Genomic DNA, 25248 nt, shown 5'->3' on the forward strand with positions numbered 1-25248 from the left:
AAAAAAAAAAAAAAAAAAAAAAAAAAATCTTAAAAAAAAAAAAAAAGGATTGATCTGTTTTCAAGTAATTCTACTTCTAAAATTTGACTTAAAGTTTTTTAGATGTAATTCAGAGACCATTACAAAATTTCTCCTTTTAAAGTTTATAATTAGTGGTTTTGGTATATTCACAAGGGTGTGCAACCATTAACCACCATGTAATTCCAGAACATTCTCATGACCCCAGAAAGAAAAGCCTGTACCCATTACCATTGATTCCCTATTCTATCCATTTCCTGTAACTATTAATTTACTTTCTAACTCCATGAATTTTCCTATTCTGGACATTTCGTATAAATGGGATCATATAATACATAACTTGTTATGTCTGACTTCTTTCACTAAATACATTTTCAAGGCTCAGTTACAGCATGTATCAATACTTCATTCCTGTTGTCAAACAATTTAACTGTGTTGCAGAATAAAGCTCAAGAATGTTTATAGGAATACAAAAATATCTAGCACTTATCAGTGTAAAATTCACAATGGTCTGGCATCCAATAAAAAATTACCAGGCTGACAAAGAAGTAATAAAACAAACAAACCAACAAAAAAAATAAAACAAAAAACCAACCATAATGAGTAGAAAAATATCAAAACTGACCCAGAAATAACACAGGTGATAGAATTAGTATAAAACAACATAAATAATTATCATAAGCCAAGATACAGAAATAACCTATCAGTGGATGAATGGGTAAGGAAGCTGGGGGCGGGGGTTGTGCACGCACATACACACACATACAGAATGGAATATTATTTAGCCATGAGAAGAAAATCCTGCCATTTGAGACAAAATGAATGGATCTTGAGGGTATTATGCCAAGTGAAATGTCAGGCAGAGAAAAACAAATACTGTATGATATCACTTATATGTGGAATCTTAAAAGGCCTAATTCATAGAAAGTAGAATGGTGGTTACCCAGGGGCTATGGGGCAGGAAAAATGGAGAAATGTTAGTGAAAAGGTATAAACTTTTCAGTTACAAGATGACTAAGTTTGGGGAATCTTTTATATAGCATGGTGATTATTGTTAACAATACTGTATTCATGTATACATGAAAGTTGCTAGGTGAGTAGATCTTAAATGTTCTCAACATAAAAAGGAAATTGTAATTATGTGACATGATGGAGGTGTGAATGCTCTGGTGGTATTTATTTTGCAGAATGTAAGTGTATCAAATGAACACATTGTACACCTTAAACTTACATGTTAATTATATCTCAGTAAAGTTGGAAAAAGCCCAGTTTTTATACCTGTATTCCATGGAGAAGTAAAAGGATAGGTTGAACATGTACATGTAGACACATGGAAGATATTTTTTTTTTAATCCAAATCAAACTTCTTGGAGATAAAAATTATGTCTGATTTGAAAAATACGCTGGATGGAATTAACAATAGATTAGACATTGTAGAAGGAAAGATTATTGAAGATACAGCAATAAAAGTTAGACAAAATGAAACACATGAAAAGACTAAAAAAGTATATAGAATATTAGTGCGCTGGGGTAACAACTAGAAATCTGGACCTACAGAAGGGAATTAAGGAAATGGTAACTATGTAGGTTCAATGAAGCATTTTTTAAAAATTTAAATCTCATTAAAAGACAATAAACTGTTTAAAGCAAAAATAACAAAAATATATTGTGGGTGTATAATATGTAGAAGTAAAATATAGGACAACAATAGTATTCAGGCAGGTAGAGGAGAAATGGAAGTGTTACAAAACAAATGTTAAACATAAACTTTGAGAAATAAACAAAGGTATCTTCACAGATGACATGATTGTTTATACAGAAAATTCAAAAGAATCTACAGACAAACTCTTAGAATTAATAAATGAACTTTAACATTCTTGATACAAGATCAGTGTTTGACTTTAGAAATCAGTTGCATTTCTGTGTATAAGTCAGACAATTAGAAAATAAGATTAAAGAGATAAAACTTACGTTAGCATTCAGAAACATTAAATACCTAGGATTAAGTGGAAGATGAACTCTACACAGAAAAATATAAAAAATTACTGAGAAAACGAAGATGTAAATAAGTATATAATTTCCATAGGGAAGATTATTGTAAAGAAGTCAGTTTTTCCTAAATTGATCTACAGATTTAATATCCCAATCAAAGGTCCACAGTGCTTTTTGGGGGAAGGGATGGGAGTAGAAAATGACCAGCTGATCTTAAAATATAAATGGGAATCCAAATGGCAAGTGGTAGTTGAAGATAATGTTGAAAGAAAAGGTATGGTAGAGGATTTATACTTCCAGATATCAAGAGTAAACCTACAATAATTTAAAGAGTGGTATTCACAGAAGACAAATAGACTTACAGAACACAACTCAGTGATGTCTTTCAACAAATAGTGCTGAATCAATGGGAAAATCAGATTTTCCGTTCACAAAAATAAATTCCAGATGGAGCTGAGCTATAAATGATAAAACTATAAAGGTCTCAATTGGGTGAAAAAAAATGAATTTTAAGGAACGTAAGAAAGGAAGTAATAAAGATGTAAGAGCAGATATTAGTGTAATAGAAAACAAAGCTTTGTGTAATCCTTTAGCTGATTTTACTGTAAAAGGACAGAAAAGGATATACATTCCATGAGTCCATTTATACTTTGTTCAAAAAAAAAAAAACAGATAAACCAACTAATAGTGGCAGAAGTTGGTATAGTGGGTGTCTTTGTCAGCGATAGGGATGGATGGTGCATGATTGGGAGAGCAAATGAACGGGCCTTCAGGAGTCTGTGTTATGTTCTATATCAGAGGTTCTGTGGTCTGTGAACACCTAGGTAACTAAGACCCTTTTTAGGGATTCCATGAGGTCAGACTGTTTTTATGATAATACTAAAATATTATTTGCCTTTTCCTTTATTTTTGTATTTTCATTGATGCAGCAAAAGCAGTAGTATGTAAATGTTAGCACAAATCAAAGCAGTAGTACCAAAGTGTAGTAGCAGTTACTGTATTCTTCACTGCCCACAGCCCTCAGGTTGAAAAAAAGAATACTAGTTTAACTTAATGATATCCTTGGTGAAACAGGAAAAATAGTTTTATTAAGTTGTGACCTTTGAGTACATGTCTTTTTGCTCTTCTCTGTGATGAAATGGGAAGTATGCATAAAACACTTAGACTACATGCTGAAGTACATTGGTTGCTTCAAGGAAGAGCAACCTTCCTTGTGTGGTTGAGTTGGATATGGAGCTGCTGCTTTGTTCATGGATCTTTGTTTTTACCTGAAAGAACAATTGACACTGATTATTCAGATTTGGCAGATGTTTTCTTGATAAGAAACAAAGTGAGTTTGTCACCTCAAGGAAAACAATTGATAGTATCCTTTGCCAATGATAAAATTTGAGCTTTTAAAGCAAAAAACGGAAGTTTGGAAAACTTTTATCCACCACAGTGAGTCTGATAGCAGACTTTAAATACTTCTTTAAAAAAATCATTGGTTGGGGCGCCTGGGTAGCTCAGTCGTTAAGCGTCTGCCTTTGGCTCAGGTCATGACCTCAGGGTCCTGGGATCAAGCCCCGCATCGGGCTCCCTGCTCTGCGGGAGGCCTGCTTCTCCCTCTCCCACTCCCCCTGCTTGTGTTCCCTCTCTTGCTGTGTCTCTCGCTGTCAAATAAATAAAAAATCTTTAAAAAAAAAAAAAAAATCATTGGTTATGTTAGCACATATGAGTTTTAATGTTGTATAATGAAATGTGTCAGTATTTGGAAGATCTGTATAACTTAGTGAACCAGTATTTTCCAGATGGCTAATGCATAATGTTATAAAATCATGCTTGGATGAATGATCCATTCAAAGTACAAGGTAGAACAGAGGATTTTAATGTAACAGTATGAAAAATTTATTGGTATGTTTTTAGATCCACATTGCAACTAATCTTTAAAAAATTATCACTTGTCATGTTTTGGTGTAGTATCAAAAAAGACCATCCATTATAATCTGAAAGTCTGTTAAAATATTCTTCCCTTTTCCAAATAGATATATATGTGTTGCTGGGCTTTCTTTGTATTATTCCACCTAAAAAACGTATTGCAGCAGATGGAATACAGAAGTGGATAAGAGAATCCACCTGTTTCCTATTAAGCCAGGCATTGAGATTTACAAAAATGTAAAACAAGGGAACTCTTTCTAATTCTGTTTATTGGGAGAAAATATTTCTTATGTTAACATTTAGTTGGGTTTATAATTGTTATTTTTAAATTAATATGTTTTAATATATAATATGCCAATTATTATTTTTTTGGGGGACATAATATGCCAACTATTAATAGATGTATCAGCACAAACAAGCTCCTTGACTCTTCAATTTTTTAAGACTGCAGAAGTATTCTAGGATCAAAGTTTGAGGCTGTTCTATACTTGTTCTACATTACTTATTACTACATTACTTATGATTACATAAGTATGCCCATTTTGTAATAAATTAGTAATCTGTATACTTTGTGTATATCTTACATTTTAATAAAAATGTTTATCCTCTTTCCAGATAAAAAATAAGCTATTAAGATTTTGTCCAAGATTTATGACTTGAGTGGTAGGTAACTGAGCATGGACAGGAGAGAGTGTGAATGGGGGACAGTTCAGTTTTGCCCTCAGTAGAGAGAGATACATGCCTAGTTTTCTACATATTTGGCCTCTTTTGGCAGATGTTTGTAGCATTTAGCGTGATCCCATTCTTAGCACAAACAGAAGGATGGTGATAGCTCAATTGGTTTATTTAGTCAGCAAATATTTCTTAATTGTATACTGAGTAGAAAGCACTTAGGTTGGTTATGATTCCTTACTGGGGACTCAAGGAGCTACAATCTAGTAGTGGGTAAAAATTAGTTTTACCGTAAAGCTAAGTGTATTGTGTCCATGGAAGTAGGAGCATAGAAAGGAAAGTTGGTTGTACCTTATGAATAGAACCTTGAGGGATAATTAGGCTAGTTATCTGTTTTAAAAGTATTTTTTTGTTTCTCATTAAAAATTATAATGCTAATATCAGTGATAAAAGTCTTCAGGAATACCTAGCCCCTTGTTAACAGTTTGATTTATAGTCCTTAGCATCTAATGTGTATGTTAGCATCTTATTGTTATTTTTTTAAGATTTATTTATTTATTTTAGAGAGAGAGTGAGGGGGGAGGGGCAGAGGGAGAGAGAATCTCAAGCAGACTCTGTGCTGAGCGTGGAGCCTGATGTGGGGCTTGATCCCACAACCCTGAGATCATGACCTGAGCTGAAACCAAGGGTCAGACGTTTAACTGACTGAGCCATCTAGGTGCCCAGTAATTGTTGCTATTTTTAAAAATTAGGTCACATACCTATGATTTTGCAAGTACATTGGACAGTTGAGTGTCCAGTTTTCAATAATATAACCAGTATGATGCGTGTGATTTTTTTAAAATTCCTTTTTTGTGTTCTTTTCAATGCCTAGTATTTTGATAGAAGAGAATAACAGTTTTGCTTAAAGCTTGAGTAAAAAGTTTATACACTGTAGAAATACTTAACAGTGAAAACCCGTAATCCCCTTATTAAATGTTGATGAACTAATTATACCTGATAGTATATTGAATTTATGTACTTTTGGATAGGATATTTTTCAGTTTGAGAGTAATTTGTTTCATGGTAAACATAGAGTTAGTAGTGAAGGGCATGGAGTTGGGGTAGGAAAGACCACGAACATTTTGTCTTTAAGCCATATACCAACCTAATTGTTTTTTTGTAGAGTTGCTTAGAAAGTACTCTTTACAGTGAAAAGTACTTATGCTAATGTTTTTCTTTTCTAGGTAACGTTGTACAACACCGATCAGGATGGTAGTGATAGCCCACGCAGTAGCCTTAACAACAGTCTCTCAGACCAGAGTTTGGCATCTGTTAATTTGAACAGTGTTGGAAGTGTGCATAGTTATACACCGGTAAGTCTTGGTGAAGTTAACTTCTTTGTTGAGACTCCTTGAGTGCTTAAAACTAAGCCAAATGTCATTGAAGTGCGAATAAAAAGTGAAGATGTGTATTTTTCACTAACTAATTCATTTAGCTTAGATATGTAGAGCAGATTCCTACCTTGATAGTGTTTTAATGGGTACTTATATTTTACCAGGTTCGGATACACATATGTGGTTATACTGTGTTTTATTATTTTGGTCTACTTATCTGTTCTCTGTCCAAGTGAAAAGTAATTGGAATAGGAAAAAAAGTTGTACTTTAGTCTAGGAAAGCTGTATTTGATGATACTTTACAGTCCTTTGTAAAAGAGTTTAGAGAATGTGTATACTGCCTTGTTTTCCAGCTATAGACCTGAGAAGGGAATTCTACAAGCCTCAGAGGTTAGGATGACTTGGTACCCAATTGTTAACCAGTCTTATGTGTTTAATTTTGGTCTGGAAAACAAAGCTATACTATAAAGGGACCTGTGTGTGCTGATTTTGTTACCTATTATAAGAACATGACCCTTGTGTTATCTGATACCTCTTTGCAAATCATCTGGCAACTGTCCTCCCTAGAAGACAGAACAGAGCCCAGGAGCCATACACTGCACTGTACATTGGTTTAAATTTAATCTCACCAGATCACTCCCTGTTCCAGGATGAGTAAATAGGTAAAATCTTACACAGGACAAAGATATATAGCGGAGGGGAACCTTAAATAAGAAAATAACACAAAGGAAACCAAAACTGAGGGAGCAGAATTAAAATTCACATTGAATGTAGGAAAACAAAAGGTGGCTCCGTAAAACTGTTATCAGTGCTCTGGGGGAAAAAACCTAAAATATTCTTTCAGAATGCAGAAGTAACAGTTAAAGGAATAACAATTATGTCAGAGAAGATAATAGATCTGGAGAATTGATAATTACGGGTGTCCCTGAAGAAGAAGCTAGAGTAGTTGGTACAGAAGCAGTTTTCAAAGAAATAGAGATTATGAAAGTGTTAACTGAGCTATAGCAAAAGTTAATGGGGGAAAACCTGTGTCTAGACCCATCACAGTAAATTTTGAAATTTCAGAAGTTATCATCCATGTAAGTACTCTGGTAGAAGAAGAAATTAGATGCATTCAGCGAAACAAATCGTAATTCTCTTCTATAATGTTAAATACAAGAGGATAATGGAATAATACTGCACGTAGAGTTTTGAGGGAATAGGTTTGGATTTATAAATAGTATGTCCAGCCAAATTTACATTCATATGTGAAGTCAAGAGAAAGACACTCTTTGATACACAGAGCTTAAAAAGCTTTCCTACCTTTGTTTTCATGTGCCCTTCTGAAAAACATTACTTTGACAATCGAGGTAAATTAAAGCACTCAGTAATTATGAAATCATAATGTAAAAGGACTAGTTGGAACATTGAAGCAAACTAAGCAAAGATTTAATTATTTTAAGTTATTTTTAAAATAATGTGAGTGTAGAAAATCTTGACACCAAGAGTCCAGTATCACAAAATATAATGAAAGGAAAAAGTTAAATTTGTAGAACTAGGTGACAGAAGAAAGAACAAACGTGTCTATTATGCCAGTACACGCAGGAGGGTTAAACTTTACTTTGGAAAGCCAGACATCGTCTACTGTGCTTTTTCCTTTAACAAGACATCAAGTGGTCATCAAACATTCTGTAAGCAACAGGACAGCACCAGCTGCTGGTCGGGCTTGCCACGTGTATATAGATTGATCCTATAAGGACACAGTGAGCCCAAATGCACAGAGATATTGTTATTACTTATGTATAAGCCGGATGGGTATGGTTCCCCACATCCCCCAGGATGACACCGAACTGGAGGTGCCAGATGACAGACTTCACAAGTAGTGAGTCACTGTAGTGGAGGAACAAATTCCATATTACAGCTAAGCAGTTGTATGACTCGCAGCCCTACCCTAAGAGAGTAAAGTAGAAAGTCCCCTGCCTCTCTGGAAATAGGGAGGCAGTTGAGAAAAGGTCTCTTGGTAGATTCCTGCAAGATAGACACGTGGTCGAGAAACTGCCCCATGGCTGCCTCCTGCAAAATAGGAAGGCAGAGGAGAATTTGCTGCTCATAAGACCACTCACATTCCATGTTCCAGAATAACCACCAAGGCTTAGGTCATCCTGCCATTGAGCCTTGCCTCCAATGGCCTGTGTGGAGATGTGTAAGGTCACCAGAGTGCCAGTGGTGGAGCCATTCCCCTACACAAAATTCATATTTTTCTGTTATTGCAGACTTCTTGTGAGCATCAGTTTGAATGGCTGCATAAATTTACAGTGAGTGTTCATATTTTAATTTTTCAAAGCACTAAAAAAATGGCAGTTTACCACCCCTTGATAAAATCTTTAAGAGATACAGCTGATCTTTTTTTATTTCTAGTTGTGCTGCCTTCAGTGATAATTCTTATCTTCTGGGAGTTTATGGTGCTTTTTTTTTTCTTTGCGTAGCTCAAAGCGATGCTCTATTCTCTTTTTCTCAGAATCTTCTTTATCTGTTACCCTCATTTCTCATTCCTCCTTAGTTTCATTAAAAAAAATTTTTTTCTCTAGAAATGAAGAGTTAGGTGTATTGAGGCTCCTTGCTGCTTTGGGCAGCACCATGCAACCTCACCATACTCACAGTATTTGAGTTTAAATACTTAAAGATTAATTGAATAAATGAACAAGACGTGTTAGTAATATCATAGTAGAGTGGAGTTTGAGATGAAATTGCTTCAGGAGAAATCAAGGTGAAGATTCTCCAGAAACTGGAAGGGTTCCATGCCTAGCCCACCATTCATTTGTATGATCTTGGGAAGGTTATTTAAATTCTTTGAACTCTTTCCCCTCTTATGTGGAATGTGGAGATTGGATTAGAATCCTGTGGTTCTTCAAAATCCAAGTTAACGATTTTGTGCTCTTGTCCTTCATGTGTACCCAACTTAACAGAGGATGGGAAAGCCAAGGACAGGGACATTATTTCCTTTGGATTCTAGAAACTGTTTTAATATTTTCAGTTATATATTTTATGTAACAGACCAATTCTGATATATAGAGCTACTAAATTAGTAGTATTTTCTTTTAATGTTAGGTGACAAACCATCCAGAACCAGTCTCTCAGTCATTAACTCCTCAACAGCAGCCACAGTACAACCTTCCAGAACGAGACAAACAACTCCTTTTCTCAGAATATAATTTTGAAGATCTCAGTGCCTCATTTCGGAGCCTTTATAAGTCAGTTTTTGAGCAGTCACTTAGTCAACAAGGTGAGTGTTTACTTGGGGTGGGTGGTTTTTGTTTAATTGAAGTATAATTGACATGCATATCCTATTAATTTCAAGTGGAGTTTTTAAAATACTGTTTTATAAAGTAAATTTTTATTGAAAAATGTTCTTAAGAATTATTTTCACATAGCAGCTGTTGTATTTCTTGAATCATTGAACAGTATCATTGTGGTCAGGATTGAATAGTCTTTGTGCCTTTACTATACCCTGTATATATTTACATAATAGCACAAGAATGCAGATAAATTTCATCTTGCATACCTAATTCACTTACTAGTGGTGTCCTGGAGGCATAGTATTGAAGAATTTTGACACTGCATCGGTGCCATGTAGGAGAAATCCTGCCGTGGTTAGTGATGTCTAGCACGTGAAGTGTTTGAGTGGTAAATGTTGCACTACAGGAATAGATGTGCCGTTCCTGTCTGTACTGACTGTTATTAGCAAAGAGATAGCTAGTGGAATATGGTAGCACCAAATTTGCAATTTCATGTATGGCGCTTATAAATGAACATACTGGTTAGTGGGAAGCTCTGGGTCACTGGTTTTTGTTTTTTTTTTAAAGATTTGATTTATTTATTTGACAGAAAAAGGGAACACAAGCAGGGGGAGTGGCAGAGGGAGAAGCAGGCTTCCCGCGGAGCAGGGAGCCCGATGTGGGACTCGATCCCAGCACCCCGGGATCATGACCTGAGCCAAAGGCAGATGCTTAATGACTGAGCCACCCAGGCGCCCCTGGGTTGATTAGTCCAACTCTTGATTTCAGCTCAGGTCTTAATCTCAGGGTTGTGAGTTTGGGCCCTGTTTTGGGCTCCATGCTGGACATGGAGCCTACTTAAAAAATCACTAATCTGATTTAGTGTTAAATCAGATTTTAACACTAAAAGTGATTTTGGTTAAGATGCCCTGTTACATCTCAGCCAAATGGTAGATTGTTGCTATTATGTGTTACTGTCCTTTAGCTGCTGGTTTTATTTTAGTCAGAGTCATGTGATAGGATTAAGATGTTGCATTGTCCTTCCCCGATAAATACTAATCAGAAATTGTTGGGAACTCTACTATTGGAGCATTTCCTAATTGCTTTGTTTGGCAGATTATTTCCACCCCAACTCAGAGAGTGTACCTGTTCACAGTAGTGAACAAAATAGACAAAAATCCCTGTGTTTATAGAACTTACGTTTTAATACTTAACCATTGTCAGATACTACAAAAGTTAATGTTATATACAAGTGTTATATATCGATGAATATCAGTAACTTGTACAGGAAGCTGGTTTTTCTGGTTAAAGTAAGATTCATGTATTTTTCTCATTTTGAATTTTCTATCTATGAAAGTACAAAAAGGACTAATAAAAGACTTTGCTAAGGAGATCCAGATGTGGTGATCAAAATCGAAAAATACTGGCTTTGAAATAGAAATGACAATTTCTGAAGCTCTTAATGATATTTCATTACACTAATAAAATATTTTAAAGTATATTTATTTATTTGGGGGCGTTGGGCAGAGGGAGAGAGAGAATCCTAGCACACTCCCTGCCAAGCGCGGAGCCTGATGCAGGGCTCAGTCCCATGACCCCGAGATCATGACCTGCGCCAAAACCAAGAGTCAGATGTCCAACCAACTGATCCACCGAGGCACCCCTTAAATTTTATTTTAAAAACAGTTTGGGGGGTGCCTGGGCAGCTCAGTCAGTTGATTAGTCCAACTCTTGATTTCAGCTCAGGTCTTAATCTCAGGGTTGTGAGTTTGGGCCCTGTTTTGGGCTCCATGCTGGACATGGAGCCTACTTAAAAAAAAAAAAAAATGGAATTGAAAAGGTTGGTTTAGATCATATCTGGGTTCCCTTTTAAAATGCTAGGACTTTATTGGAAATAGACAATGAAATAACTGCTTTTTCTCATCTTACTGTAAGAACCCTGTAGATTCCCTCCAAATGACAGTTTTCCAGGGCCAAGTCAAGTACTTTTATATTAACTCTTCTGCCTAGAAAACTACCTTAACTTACTAGGTTCTAAGATTATCTTACAATGTACTCTAATACAATTTTGTTATAAATGGGCAGTGTGAGAATATTTTCATTTAAAAGGTTTGATTCTTTTATTAACTGATACTGTGCTGCAGGATTTTTTCATTTAATAAATTCGTTGTGTTTTGGTTCAGTAAAACATTGTACGTGCCATCCTTTGGGATATGAAAATAGCCTAGTTGTGTCGAACCAAATATCATAATAAGATGTATTAAAATGAGCATCTGCCTGCATGCAAACCAAGAGTACATTATTTTTAACATTAGACACTTCTGGCCTAATCGTAATTATCATCATAGCAGCTAACATTTACTGAGCTCATCCGCACCCTGCACTTGCACCATGGCATTTAATCCTCACAACAATTCTGTGACATAGATATATCCATACCCATATATAATTGAGGTAATTGTGACTTGCAGAGATTAATAACTTCCCAAAGTTACCAGGTGTGCAGATGGCAGTACAGAGACTTTAATCCTTACTTTCTAGTGCTATAAATTATGCACTAAAGTGTATGTGTCTCAAGAACATTCCATGAACCAAATGAAAAAGCAGTGAAGATGGCTGTTTTGTTTTGCTTAGTCTTCAATTAGCAATAATCGCGCCTTGGATAAACCTCATTGGCTACAATACTGCCACTGCGCAAAGCTTGTTTTGCTTAGTCTTTTTAAAACATTTTTATTTATTTGAGGAAGAGGGAGAGAGCACAGAGAGAGAAGCAGACTCTTGCTGAGCAGAGAGCCCGATGCGGGGCTTGATCCTAGGACCCTGAGATCACGTCCTGAGCCGAAGGCAGACACTTAACCAACTGAGCCACCCAGGCGCCCTGTGTTCCTTAGTCTTAAGAATTCAAGCCACCTTTGACTTAAAAGTTTTTGGAGCCATCAAAGAAAGAGTTCAGAAATAACTGGGCCTTATTTCTCTCCTCCACCTCTGTCAAATCTTTGGTCTTCAGGCCTGTAGAGAATCATCCGGAATGTGACCCAATATTCACACACTTTTCCCCTAACATTTACTCAGTCTTTCAAGACTTCTTCTTTTTCTTTTTCTTTTCTGAGAGGGAGAAGAGGGGAGAGGGGCAGATGGAAAGGGAGAGAGAATCTTAAGCAGGCTTCATGCTTCGCACAGAGCCCAACGTGGGGCTCAATCTCACAACCCTGAGATCATGACTTGAGCCGAAATCAAGAGTCAGATGCTTAACTGATTGAGCCACTTAGGCACCCCAGGTACTGCCTTTTCAAGGACGGCTTTTCCAAATCTTCAGCTCCTTCCTAGCTGAACAGGCAAGAAGCAGTGTTCCTGAATGCCCTCGGTATACTTCTGCATTAGTACTTACATTATTGGACATAATCTCCTTAAGTGTCTGTCCGTTCTCCTAGATCATGAGCTACTCGAGGCTAGAGGGTGGTGTTTCTTACTCTTCTTAGTAATCCCAGAGACTGGTGTATGGTGGATGTTCCATCAACACTTTTTCAACTGAGCCAGTATTGCTTCCTGACAATGTATACCTCTGCTCTGTGAATAATTTTATACATGTCTGCCGTAAAATATAACTGAAATCTGACTGTGAATGCTCTTGCTTTCTCTGACTGTGTCTAGGTTTGATGACCATCCCTTCCGACTCTTCCCAGCAGTCCCACACCTCGTGTTCGTATCAGCACTCTCCTAGCAGCACAGTGAGCTCTCACCCACATAGCAACCAAAGCAGCCTGTCCAACAATCATGGCGGTGGCCTCAGCACCACGGGCAGTAATTCGGTTGCACAAGTCTCACTGCCCCACTCCCAGATGCACACACAGCCGTCTCCACATCCGTCCCATCGACAGCATGGTTTACCACAGCATCCGCAGCGTCCCCAGCACCCAGCGTCACACCCGCAGCAACACAGCCAGCTCCAGCCCCCTCACCCCCAGCACCCCTCTCCACATCAACACATACAGCATCATCCGAATCATCAGCATCAGACGTTAACACATCAGGCCCCCCCACCCCCACAACAGGTATCCTGTAATTCTGGTAAGTTTGTGTCTCCTGACTTGCGTTTGGCTGTGAATTAGGATCTGTTCTTTGTTATCTGAGGCTCATGTATATTTACTACCGAAACCCTTCTCATCTGTCTCCTTTTAGGTTTCCTTGTTATAATCCTATAGTTGTAACTCATTCAGTCCATACGTTGATCTGGAGATTTTTTTTTTTTTTTAAAGATTTTCTTAGCACAAGATGGGGGAGGGTCAGGGGGAGAAGCAGACTCCCCACTGAGCAGGGAGCCTGATGCAGGATTCGATCCTGGGACTTCAGGATCATGACCTGAGCCAAAGGCAGTCACTTAACCCAACTAAGCCACCAAGGCGCCCTGGAGATTTTCTTGATTAAAATTTATTGTGACAACATAGGCAAACTCGGCAACCCTTACAGGTTTTGGTGTTAACTCTCATTTTGTCCTTCTGGAAAACCAGTGTTTTTGTGAGCATTTGAAAGAAGAATGGGATACACAATCTGTTTGCAATCTATTATGATTCGGAGTGGTATAGATGAAAGAGTATAGGTTATGTCAGAAAAACCTGTATTTGAATCCTCATTATGACTCGTATGACCTTGCATTACTTCTTTTAGTCTTACTATTTTCTCATCTATAAAAATGGAACTAAAATACCCTTGATATACAGTGTTGTTATGATCGCATTGAGAATGCAATAGGAAGTGCCTCGTCTGGTACCTTGCCTTATAAATATTCAGAAAATGTTCCCACTCTTCCTTTCTTTGCTTATTCCTGCCCAGGATCTCATTTTAGAAAGATAGATTGCAAAGGAAGAAAATATTCTTCATATCCTGGTTTTTAAAAAATCTGTTGCTCTTAAGTTAGGTCTTGATGGTTTCTGGCGAGATGCTTAACTGACATTGCTCACAGACCAGGCATCTGCACTGCAGAACTCCCAGGGGTGCCCCCAACATAGACTGCAAGGTGAATGGGGCCCTTTGGAGTTGAACATATACAGATCCTTCCCTTAGCTTACTTGGCTGTCCACTTACCAACCAAATCACTGATGAGATTTTTATCCTGGAGGGACAATTTCTAAATGCTCGATGGTGCTAGTTCTTGCCAATTAAAATTGATCATTATTTCAGGCAATTAAACTCCTGTTGGAAATGATCTTTAGATACTGCATACTGTCTCTTAATATTCTGACTTTGCTATAAAGCTTAAGTTTTTCTGAAACTGTTTCCTTTTTTACAAAGTGGAAAAATAATACAATATTTTGGGGAGAATTACATAAGGTACAAAAATGCGTATCAGGGTATTTGAAATTTATTAAGTTCTTTTCACAATTTTGTTTTCGCAGTTAATAATTCTAAGTAGGTTCTAGAGTAAAGTTGAAAATTGGGTATAGTTCTTGATGGAAAGTCTCTTAAAACATCTTGAAATTATTTTTAGGTCTAACCTAGAGAAAAAGGTACAAGTATAGCCCCCCCCTTTTTTTACTTAGTGTTAGTCACTATTGTCTACCTTAAAAAAAATTTTTTTTTATTTAAGTATAGTTGATGCGTAATGTTACATTAGTTTCAGATGTACAACACAGTGATTCAGCAGCTCTGTACTTTATGCTGTGTTCACAGGTGTAGCTGTGTGTCACCATACACTACTACTAAAATGACACTGACTGTTTCTTATGCTGTACCTTCTGTACCAGTGACTTACTCATCCCATCACTAGAAGCCTGTACCTCCCACTCCTCTTCACCCATTTTGCCCACCTCCTCCCCCCAACCCATTTGTTCTGTGTATTTAAAAATGGACTGTTTCTTTTTTGTTTTGTTTTCAGATTCCACATATAAGTGAGATCATGTGATATTTGGCTTTCTCTGTCTTAGATCACTTACACTACTGCCTACCTTTTAATGTCAGTACACTCTTCAGAAAGTTAAGCTTGTTCTTAATATGATTTTAAGGATTGACTAATGATTGTAGAGATTTGGTGTCAGTGGAAGTCTGATGCTCTGGTCATACCTTTCTATTAAGTCTAATGATTGCCAGGTGAAAACAGCTGAAAACAATCCATCATGTGCTCTTAGTGGCCTGTTGTTATACCAATGGTAGCTTATCAGAGAAGGAAAATAGCTTTTCACCTGGGGGAGTTGGGAATAATCATTGTGGCTGTGATAATCTCTTTGAGTTATAAATTTCTCATTTATAAGATGAGACTAAGCAGGTTGTCTTTAATAGGGAAGGAATGGAAGAAACAGTTTTTTGAGTTCCCATTATGTGATAGGCAATTTAGATACATCATCTCCTGTTACTCTCCCAAATCAACTATAAATTGCCACATTTAATAGATAGGAAAAGTGTAACTCAAAGAAGTTAAGCAGTTTGCTCAAGATCAGAGCTAATAAGTGGTAGAATTGGAGTTTATATCCTGGCCTGTCAGGACTTCAAAGCCTGTAACACCAGTAATTCCAAAAGGACTAAAATGAGTAAACATTTACTGAGTGGGTCTTGCAGAGATTGCTTTGTATTGCCAAGTCAACATTTATTATAGGTAATGGACTTGAAAGTTTCATAGACTTGAATGTGGCTCACTGGAGCATTACTTATTTTTCCCCAACAAATTTCTCCCTAAATTATGAGTTGCCTAGGGGCAGAGTCATGTTGTCTCTGGTTCGTTGTTTGTTTGAAAAAAATCCATAATTGGCAGATTTTTGTAAATCAAGTAACCAATAGTTGATACAGAGTTATCTGTAATGTAGCAAAAAATCCTTTTTATTAGTTCTTACCTTCATCCATCCAGGGGTGATTCTGATAACAGAATAATTTGTGCAGCAGTCACTGAATGGAGGATTTTCTTCCTCTACTCAGCACTATCTCTGAGTGCAGCTCAAACCCCATGCCCCTGAGTGGTGACCACTTTGCTGACATACAGACTGTGGAGTCTTCACCCTCCTGATGATACCACACCAGAGGATACTATTCCTGACTAGAAATGCCCTGGTTTGGATTCATCAGCATTTCTTAGAGATGTCTCAGCCCTTTCTTTTGGTACTTTGCCAGGAGGACTGTGCTAAGGCATTTCTCTCTCTTAAGGTTGCCTTGTAAGAAATTTGTCCTCTTGCTGTACAATGTAATTTGCCTCCCTTAAGTCAGTGCTTTAAATTATACTGTGTGTTACTTCTAAATGTGAACCTGCCTCTGAATTATAAAGAACGTATCTCTTAATGTCATAACAAGACAGGAAAATGAACTTCATGTAGTGGGGAGGGAGGATGTATTGATTTGCCTGACTTGCCCTGCCTGGTCATTCATTTGTACTATACAAATGTAAAAAGCGGTAATCAAGTTTGACCTTATAAGGTGATAGGGCAATTTGTAAGCTGTCAGACTGGAGCATAGAAGCACCGGGTTCAAGGTTTAGATTCATCATAGTGACCTTGCTACGTTATGCCACCTCTCTGGGTTCAGTTTCTTTTTATTTATAAAATGAAGAGAAATAAGACCCCAAATAAGACCCCTTGCCTGTTTCACAGAGACAATTGCCCCAGCACATGATATGATGGGTGTGAATCCATTTGTAAAACTGGATGGGGATCTATCAGTGTAGGAATAAGCCCAGCTCATTGTCTTCCCCGTACCATATACTTCAAACTTTGACTATCCAAGATTTACGTACTGTCGATATTATTTCTATAGGTGTTTCAAATGATTGGTATGCAACACTTGATATGCTAAAAGAAAGTTGTCGGATTGCCAGCAGTGTTAATTGGTCAGATGTAGACCTTTCACAGTTCCAAGGTGAGTATGGATTCTTTCCGACCTACAACCAAAAATACATGATCCCTTTTTCTCTCATAGATAAAATTTTCTTTGTAGTAGAAATAAATATCTCCTTATATAGTGTTTCTTTTGTAGTTAGTAGTACACTTAAAAACAACATTGCAAAATTCATGATTAAGTCTTTCAGTCAATTGATGGAGCAGAGGATCAGAGGTAAGAGTTCTGAAAGAAGTTTGGCCACATTTAGAAGTAATTAGGCTTTGAATAATTTTTAAGATTTTATTTTTTTTTTATTTATTTGAGAGAGAGAGAATGAGAGACAGAGAGCATGAGAGGGAGGAGGGTCAGAGGGAGAAGCAGACTCCCCGCCGAGCAGGGAGCCCGATGCGGGACTCGATCCTGGGACTCCAGGATCATGACCTGAGCCGAAGGCAGTCGCTTAACCAACTGAGCCACCCAGGCGCCCTGAATAATTTTTAAATATCATTCTTCATTGCATGGTAAATCACTACCAGTGGAAATTTTGAGGGCTGAAAAAAAATTGTGTCTTTATTTTCCTTGCAGTGTTGTAGAACAAACGATGCTAACTGTATTTCTAATGCTTTCCTCATAGGTTTGATGGAGAGTATGAGACAGGCAGATCTCAAGAACTGGTCTTTGGATCAGGTTCAATTTGCTGATCTCTGTTCTTCTCTTAATCAGTTCTTTACACAAACTGGCCTTATCCACTCACAGAGTAATGTTCAGCAAAATGTCTGTCATGGTGCCATGCATCCAACAAAACCTTCCCAACACATTGGAACAGGTATGGGTTTAATTATCTTCTTGATTTTCTCTTTCTCATTTGTGTAAAATTTAGTAAGTGAGGCAATTTGGTATGTTGTTAATGGTGACTAATCCATTTACATCTTTTTATTTCTAAGAAATTAAGTAAAATAACATATATATAAAAGGTATATTTTAGAGAAATTGAGGTAAAGAGACTTTTTCTGTCATGATTTCTATGATTATTTTATTGATTGACTTTCCTTTGTGATCTTTAACCTTTTAAGTTCTCAAACAAGAATTAAATGTTTTAAAGATACTTACATTTTTATAAGAACATAGTTACAAAATTATATTAATTTAAATTTGTTTAGACTTCCAATGAAAATCAACAGGTCTTATTTTATATATCTTCTAAGAATGTTAAGATTAAAGTTCAGAGTTTACTTGAAGAGTACAGTAATGGTAAATAGTCTTGTCGGTGTTTTACTCTGGACTCGAAATTCATGCTCTGTATTTTTCATCTCATTTTCTTCCTTTTCTCTTTACCCTTGTAGCCATCTCTTTTACTCTGATTGCAGCACCTTTTCATTCTGTAGGTATTTAATATCCAAGTGCTTTTTCATTTAATTTCTTGCAAGACTTTTGGGGCGCCTGGGTGGCTCAGTCGTTAAGCGTCTGCCTATGGCTCAGGTCATGATCCCAGGGTCCTGGGATCGAGAGCCCTGCATCGGGCTCCCTGCTCAGTGGGGAGTCTGCTTCTCCCTCTCCCACTCTCTCCGCTTGTGTTCTCTCTCTCGCTGTCTCTCTCTCTGTCAAATAAATAAATAAAATCTTAAAAAAAAAGTTCTTGCAAACTTTTATCTCCAAGTTGACTTATTTTCTGTTCATTATTTTGGTTTTACATATGATGCATTTTTAAGTCTTTTTCTTTCCTGCGTGGCTTTCTTCAACCATTATCCTAGCTTATTTCACATATTTGGTCTTTCCACATTCTCAAGACCCCCAGCCAGGCTGGATCTTTCTTTTTGAGAAATCTTTATTTCTGTGTCTTTTTCTTTTTTTTTTTTTTTTAAGATCTATTTATTTATTTTAGAGCGAGAGAGAGTGTGCAAGTGGGGGGGGGGTAGGGGAGAGGGAGAATCTCAAGCAGATGCCCTGCTGAGTGTGGAGCCTGACTCAGGGCTCAATCCCACAACCCTGAGAACATGACCAAAATCAAGAGTTGGGCACTTAACCGACTGAGCCACCTGTGTCTTTTGATAGGAATCTTCCATCATCTTTGCCGCTTCCATTTGAATAGTTTACCTAACTTGAAACTCTCAGTGGCTGTTTGATTTTGGTGACTTAGTTCATTTCATAAATTATATCCATGCAAGAGCCTCATTCATTGCTTGGCATATTGGAGGTACTTTATTTTTTGGTGACTCTTAAGCTCCTTTCTCCTTCTCCCTCTTCCTCCCTCTCTCTCTCACTCACTCACTTCCTTTTTGGTATCTTTCGGATATATACCCTTTGAAAAAAAAATTTTTTATTATAAAATGTAACATAGAATTCACCATCCCAGTCATCCATAAGTATCTAGTTCAGTGGTATTAAATATATTCATAATGTACAACTGTCATCACCATCCATCTCCATAACTCTTTTCATCTTGTCAAGTGGATATTCTGTACTCATGAAACAATACCCCCCCACACCCATTCTAACCCCTGTCCCCCTGACCCTCCGCCAAGCCCCTGGCAACCACCATCCTACTTTCTGTTTCTGATTTTTTACTACTCCTGTGTATCTCATGTAAGTGAAATCCTACAGTATTTGTCTTTTTGTGACTGGCTTACTTCACTTAGCATGTCTTCATCCATGTTGTGGCATATGTTAGAATGTCCTTCCTTTCTATGGCTCTGTACTAGCCCATTGTATGTATATACATTTGCTTATATACTCATCTGTTGATGAACACTTGGGATGCTTTCATGTTTTAGCTATTGTGAATATCATGTTCACACCAATATTTTTTCAAGGCCCTGCTTTCAGTTCTTTTGGATATATACCCAGAAGTGGAATTGCTGGATCATATGGTAATTCTGTGTTTCATTTTTTGAGGAACCACCATACTGTTTTTTATGGTGGCTCTACCATTTTATATCCCCACTAACAGTGCATAAGGGTTCCAGTTTTTCTACATCCTTGTCAACATTATTTTTTTTTTCTCTTTTCTTTCTTTTTTAAAAAATAGTAGCTGTTTTACTGGGTGTGAGGTGGTATTTCATTGTAGTTTTGATTTGCATTCCTTGATGATTAGTGATGTTGAATATCTTTTCATCTACTTATTGGCCATTTTTGTATCATCTTTGGAGAAATGTCTGTTCAGGTCCTTTGCCCATTTTTTAATCTGGTTTGGTTTATTATTGCTGAGTTTTAGGAGTTCTCTATTTTTTTGGATATTAACCCTTTATCAGATGCATGATTTGTGAATATTTTCTTTCATTCTTTTGTTTTTTATTATGTTGATAGTGTCTTTTGATGCACAATTTTTAAATTTTTCAGGAAGTCCAACTCATCTATTTTTTCTTCTGTTGCCTATGAGTTTGGTATCCTATCCAAGAAATCATTGCCAGATCCAGTGTCATGAAGCTCCTGCCCTGTGTTTTCATCTAAGAATTTTATAGTTTAGGTCTTACATTTAAGTCTTTAACCCATTTTGAGTTACTTTTTGTATGTGGTGTTAGATACGGGTCTAGTTTCATGCTTTTGCATATGGATACCCAGTTTTCCCAGCACCATTTGCTGAAAATACTTTCCTTTCCCCCATAGAATGGTCTTGACACCCTTGTCAAAAATCATTTGACCATATATGCAAGAGTTCATTCCTGGGTTCTCTGTTTGATTGCAGTGTATACTATTTGTTTTTATGCCATTACCACACTGTTTCAACTACTATATTTTTGTAGTAAGCTTTAAAATCAAGATGTGTGTCTCCCTGCTTTGTTGTTCTTGTTCAAGATAATTTTGGCTGTTCAGGGTCTCTTGAGATTCCCTATACATTTTAGGATGGGATTTTCTGGTTTTGCAAAAAAAAAAAAAAAAAAGACTGGAATTTTTGATATGGATTACATTGAATCTGTAGATCACTTTGGAGAGTATTGACATCTCAACAATATTGTCTTCTAGTCATGAACATGAGATGTGTTTCCATTTATTTATTTCATCTTAAATTTCTTTCAGCAATGTTTTTGTAGTTTTAATTGTACAAGTCTTTCACCTCTGTAATTAATTCCTAAGTGTTTTTTATTGCCATTGTAAATGGAATTGTTCCTGTAATTTCCTTTTCAGATTGTTCATTGTGTAAAAATGGAACTGATTTTTGCATGCTGACTTTGTATCCTGCTACTTTGCTGAATTTACTTATTTTAACAATTTGTTTATTTTGGGGGTGGAATCTTTGGAGGTTTCTACATATAAGATCATATCTGTGAACAGAGATAAATATGCTTACTCCTTTCTGATTTGGATGCCTTTTATTTCCTTTTCTTGCCTAATCGCTCTGGCTAGAACTTCCAGTATGTTGAATAGAAGTGGACATCCTTGCTTCGTTCATGGTCTTAGAAGAAAAGCTTTCAAGTTTTTCACCATTGAGCATGATGTTTGCCGTGGGATAGTCATAGATGGCTTTTATTATGTTTAGGTAGTTTTCTTTTATTCATATTTTGTTGAGTGTTTTTAATTATGAAAGGGTGTTGACTTTTGTCAGTTACTTTTTCTGCATCAATTGAGATGAGCATGTAGGTTTTTTCCCTTTCATTCTGTTAATGCGGTGTATTACAGTGATCACTTTTCATATGTTGAACCATCTTTTTATATTCCAGGAATAAATCTCACTTGATCATGGTGTTTAATCCTTTTAATACAGAATTGAATTAATTTTGCTAGTATTTTGTTTGGGATTTTTGGATCGGTGTTCATAAGGGATATTGGTCTGTAGTTTCCTTGTAGGTGTCTTTGTCTTCCTTTGGTATCAGGCTGATTTTGGCCTCATAGGATGAGTTAGGAAGTACTTTCTGTCTTTCAGTTTTTTGGAAAAGTTTGAGAAGGATTGATGTTAGTTCTTTAAATATTTAGTAGAATTCACCAGTGAAGCTATCAGGTCCTGGGCTTTTCTTTGTTGGGAGATTTTTGGTTACTGATTCAATCTTACTAGTTTTAGGTGTATTCAGATTATCTGTTTCTTTGTGATTTAGTCTTGGTGGCTTTTGTGTTTTAGGAATTTGTTCATTTCCTCTAGGTTATCTAATATGTTGGTGTGCAGTTGCTCATAGTACTCATATGATCCTATTTCCTTCCCTTATTGGTGGGGGAGGAAATCCTACTTTTTGTAGAATCAGTTGAAGCATCCCCACTTTCATTTCTGATTTTAGTTATTCTCTATTTCATTCATCTCAGCTCTGATCTTTATGATTTCCTTTTTTCTGCTAGCTTTGGATTTATTCTGTTCTTTCTGTAGGTCTTTAAGTTGTAAAGTTAGGTTGATTGAGATCTTTCTTGTTTTTTAATGTGTTTATAGCTATAAATTTCCCCCTTGACACTACTTTTGCTGTTTTCCCTAAGTTTTCATAAGTTACGTTTTGATTACATTTGTCTCTAAGCATTTTCTAATTTTCCTTGTGATTTTCTTCTTTGATCCGTTGTTTTTGTTTAATTTCCACAAATTTGAGAACTTTCCAGTATTACTTCTGTTACTGATTTCTGACTTCATCCTCTTGTGGTCAGAGAAGATACTTTGTGTTTGTGTATCTGTTGTTTAAAATCTGTTGAGACTTAATTTGGAGCCTAACATATGGTCTATCCTGGGAAATGTCCTATGTGCACTTGCAAAGAGTGTATACATTGTTGTTGGGTAGAATGTTCTGTACTTGTCTATTAGATCTAGTTGGTTTATTGTGTTAAATCCTCAGTTTCCTTACTTCTATATGGTTGTTCTATCCATTATTGAGTGTGGGGTATTTACATCACCAACTATCATTGTAGAGTTGTTCATTTCTTCTTTCAATTCTATCAGTTTTTGTTTCATGTTTTGCTGCGGTCTGTTATTAGGTGCATAAGTGTTCATAATTGTTACATCTTTTTTCTGTATTGAACCTTTTATTGATATGTAATGTCCTTCTTTGTCTTTGTAACCTGTTTGATTTAAAGTCTATTTTGTCTGATACTAGTATAGCAGTCCCTACTCCCTTTTGGTTACTTTTTCCATCCTTTCACTTTTCATTCTATTTATGTCTTTGGATCTAAAGTGAGGCTCTTACAGATATGTGTTGTTACTCAGTCTGCCAGTCTCTCTTTTGATTGGAGAATTTAATCCATTTACATTTTTTAAAAAGATATTTATTTGAGAGCGAGAGAGAGCACGAGCCGGAGGGTGGGGACAGAGGTAGAGGGAGAAGCAGGCTCCACACTGAACAGGGAGCCCGACATGAGGCTCAATCCCAGGACCCTGAGATCATGACCTGAGCTGAAGGCAGACGCTTAACCACTGCGCCCATAATCCCTTTACATTTTTTTTTTTTTAAAGATTTTATTTATTTATTTGAGAGAGAGAATGAGAGAGAGAGAGAGCATGAGAGGGGGAGGGTCAGAGGGAGAAGCAGACTCCCTGCTGAGCAGGGAGCCCGATGTGGGACTCGATCCCGGGACTCCAGGATCATGACCTGAGCCGAAGGCAGTCGCTTAACCAACTGAGCCACCCAGGCGCCCCTATCCCTTTACATTTAAAGTAGTTACGGATAAGGAGTGATTTCTGTCATTTTGCTGTTTCTTTTCTATATGTCTTATAGTTTTTTATAGTTTTTGTCCCTTATTTTTTGCATTACTCTTGTCTTTTGTGTTTCACTGACTTTTTGTAGTGAAATGTTTGAATTCCTTTTGTGTATATTGCATAGCTCTTTGTAGTTACCACGGGGATTGGGTTTACCATCCTAAAGTTATAACATTCTAATTTGAATTTATATCAGTGTAACTTTTATAACATAAAGAAATTCAGCTCCTTTACAGCTTCATCTCTACTCCTTTTGGTTGTTGATGTCACAAAAATCACATCTTTATGCATAGTGTGCCCCAAAACATACAAATAATTCCTTTAAATACATTAGTCTCTTAAATTATGTAAAAAACAACACATGGAGTTACAAATGAAAGTTATAACAATACTTAGCTTCTAGACTAATCACTTTTAGAAAATATATTAGTCTTTTCAAACTCCTTTAGCTTTTGTTTATCTGGAACCGTCTTAATTTCTCCCTCGCTCTTGAAAAGGACAGTTTAAAAAAAAAAAAAAAGAAAAGGACATTTTTGTTGGGTATAGCAGTTCTTGGTTGATACTTTTTCTTTTAGCACTTTGAATAGATTGGCCTGCTGCCTTCTAACTCCTAAAGTTTCTCATGAGAAATCTGCTGATAATCTTATTGAGGCTCCCTTGTGTGTGACAAGTCACTTGTCTCTTGCTCCTTTCAAGATTGTCTCTTTATCTTTGGCTTTTGAAAATTTGATTATAATATGTCCCTTGGTGTGATTCTCTTGTGGGTCTAATCTTAAGAGTTTGTTGAACTTCTTGGATGTTCTCATTCTTCTTTCATCAAATTTGGGAAGTTTTCAGATATTATTTTTTCAGATATTCTTTCTGTCCCATTCCTCCTTCTTCTGGGACTCCCACAATGCATAGTTGGTTTGTTTGATAGTGTCCCCCAGGTCCCTTAGTCTCTGTTTAATTTTTTTCAATTTTTTTTCTTTCTGTTACTTAGCCTTGATAATTTTCATTCTCCTATCTTCAAGTTCACTGATTCTTTCTCCTGCCTGCTCAGATTTTTCTTTGAATCCTGTAGTGAATTTTTCATTTCAATTATTGTAATTTTCAGTGCTAGAATTTCTTTATTTCTTTTTAGGTTTCCTATCTCTTTATTGATATTTCCAGTTTACTCATACATTGTAATTACGATTTTTTCCACATCTTCCTTTAGTCTTTGAGCATCTTCAGGGCACTTGTTTTAAAGTCTTTGTAGTGAATCTGCCATCAGATCTTTTTCAAGGACAATTTTTGTTGATTTTTTTTGCTTTGAATAGGGCATACTTTTCTGTTTATTTGTATGCTTTGTGATTTTGTTGTTGAAAACTAGACATTTGAATCTAACAGTGTGGTACCTGTGGAAACCAGATTCTGTCCCTTCCCCAGGGTTTGCTGTTTTTAATTATTCTGTCTCCTGTTTTTGTTTTCTTCATGGCTGCAAGGTATCCTTCTGCTGAGGTTCACCCTAGGGTCTTCTCAGGTCTTCTCTGAATCTGTGCTATTCTCTTGGTATAGGTAGTCACTTTCTAATTTTCCCAGTATATACAGGGAATTCCTAGCTTTTTCAATGTCCTAGCTTTTAATGTCTGCCTCCTGAAAGTGTAAA

General features: G+C 36.6%; 1 protein-coding gene and 1 non-coding gene across 7 annotated transcripts in view; one reads left to right on the plus strand and one right to left on the minus strand.

The window, feature by feature from the left end:
- Positions 1–25248, plus strand: part of FOXJ3 (forkhead box J3) — a 190886-nt gene that overhangs the window by 158225 nt on the left and 7413 nt on the right. For all 6 annotated transcript variants that reach the window (XM_032431498.1, XM_032431484.1, XM_032431528.1 and 3 more), the window contains 5 exons: positions 5823–5951; positions 9060–9234; positions 12878–13294; positions 16958–17059; positions 17655–17846. In XM_032431498.1, the coding sequence (XP_032287389.1) occupies positions 5823–5951; positions 9060–9234; positions 12878–13294; positions 16958–17059; positions 17655–17846 (1015 nt within the window). The remainder of the gene's footprint in view (positions 1–5822; positions 5952–9059; positions 9235–12877; positions 13295–16957; positions 17060–17654; positions 17847–25248) is intronic.
- On the minus strand, positions 11782–11928 carry LOC116627304. Its single transcript, XR_004298468.1, has one exon. It is a non-coding gene; the product is annotated as a U4 spliceosomal RNA (small nuclear RNA).

The sequence above is a fragment of the Phoca vitulina genome, unplaced genomic scaffold (genome assembly GCF_004348235.1).
Source record: "Phoca vitulina isolate PV1807 unplaced genomic scaffold, GSC_HSeal_1.0 scaffold2, whole genome shotgun sequence".
In the NCBI taxonomy this organism is placed as follows: domain Eukaryota; kingdom Metazoa; phylum Chordata; class Mammalia; order Carnivora; family Phocidae; genus Phoca; species Phoca vitulina.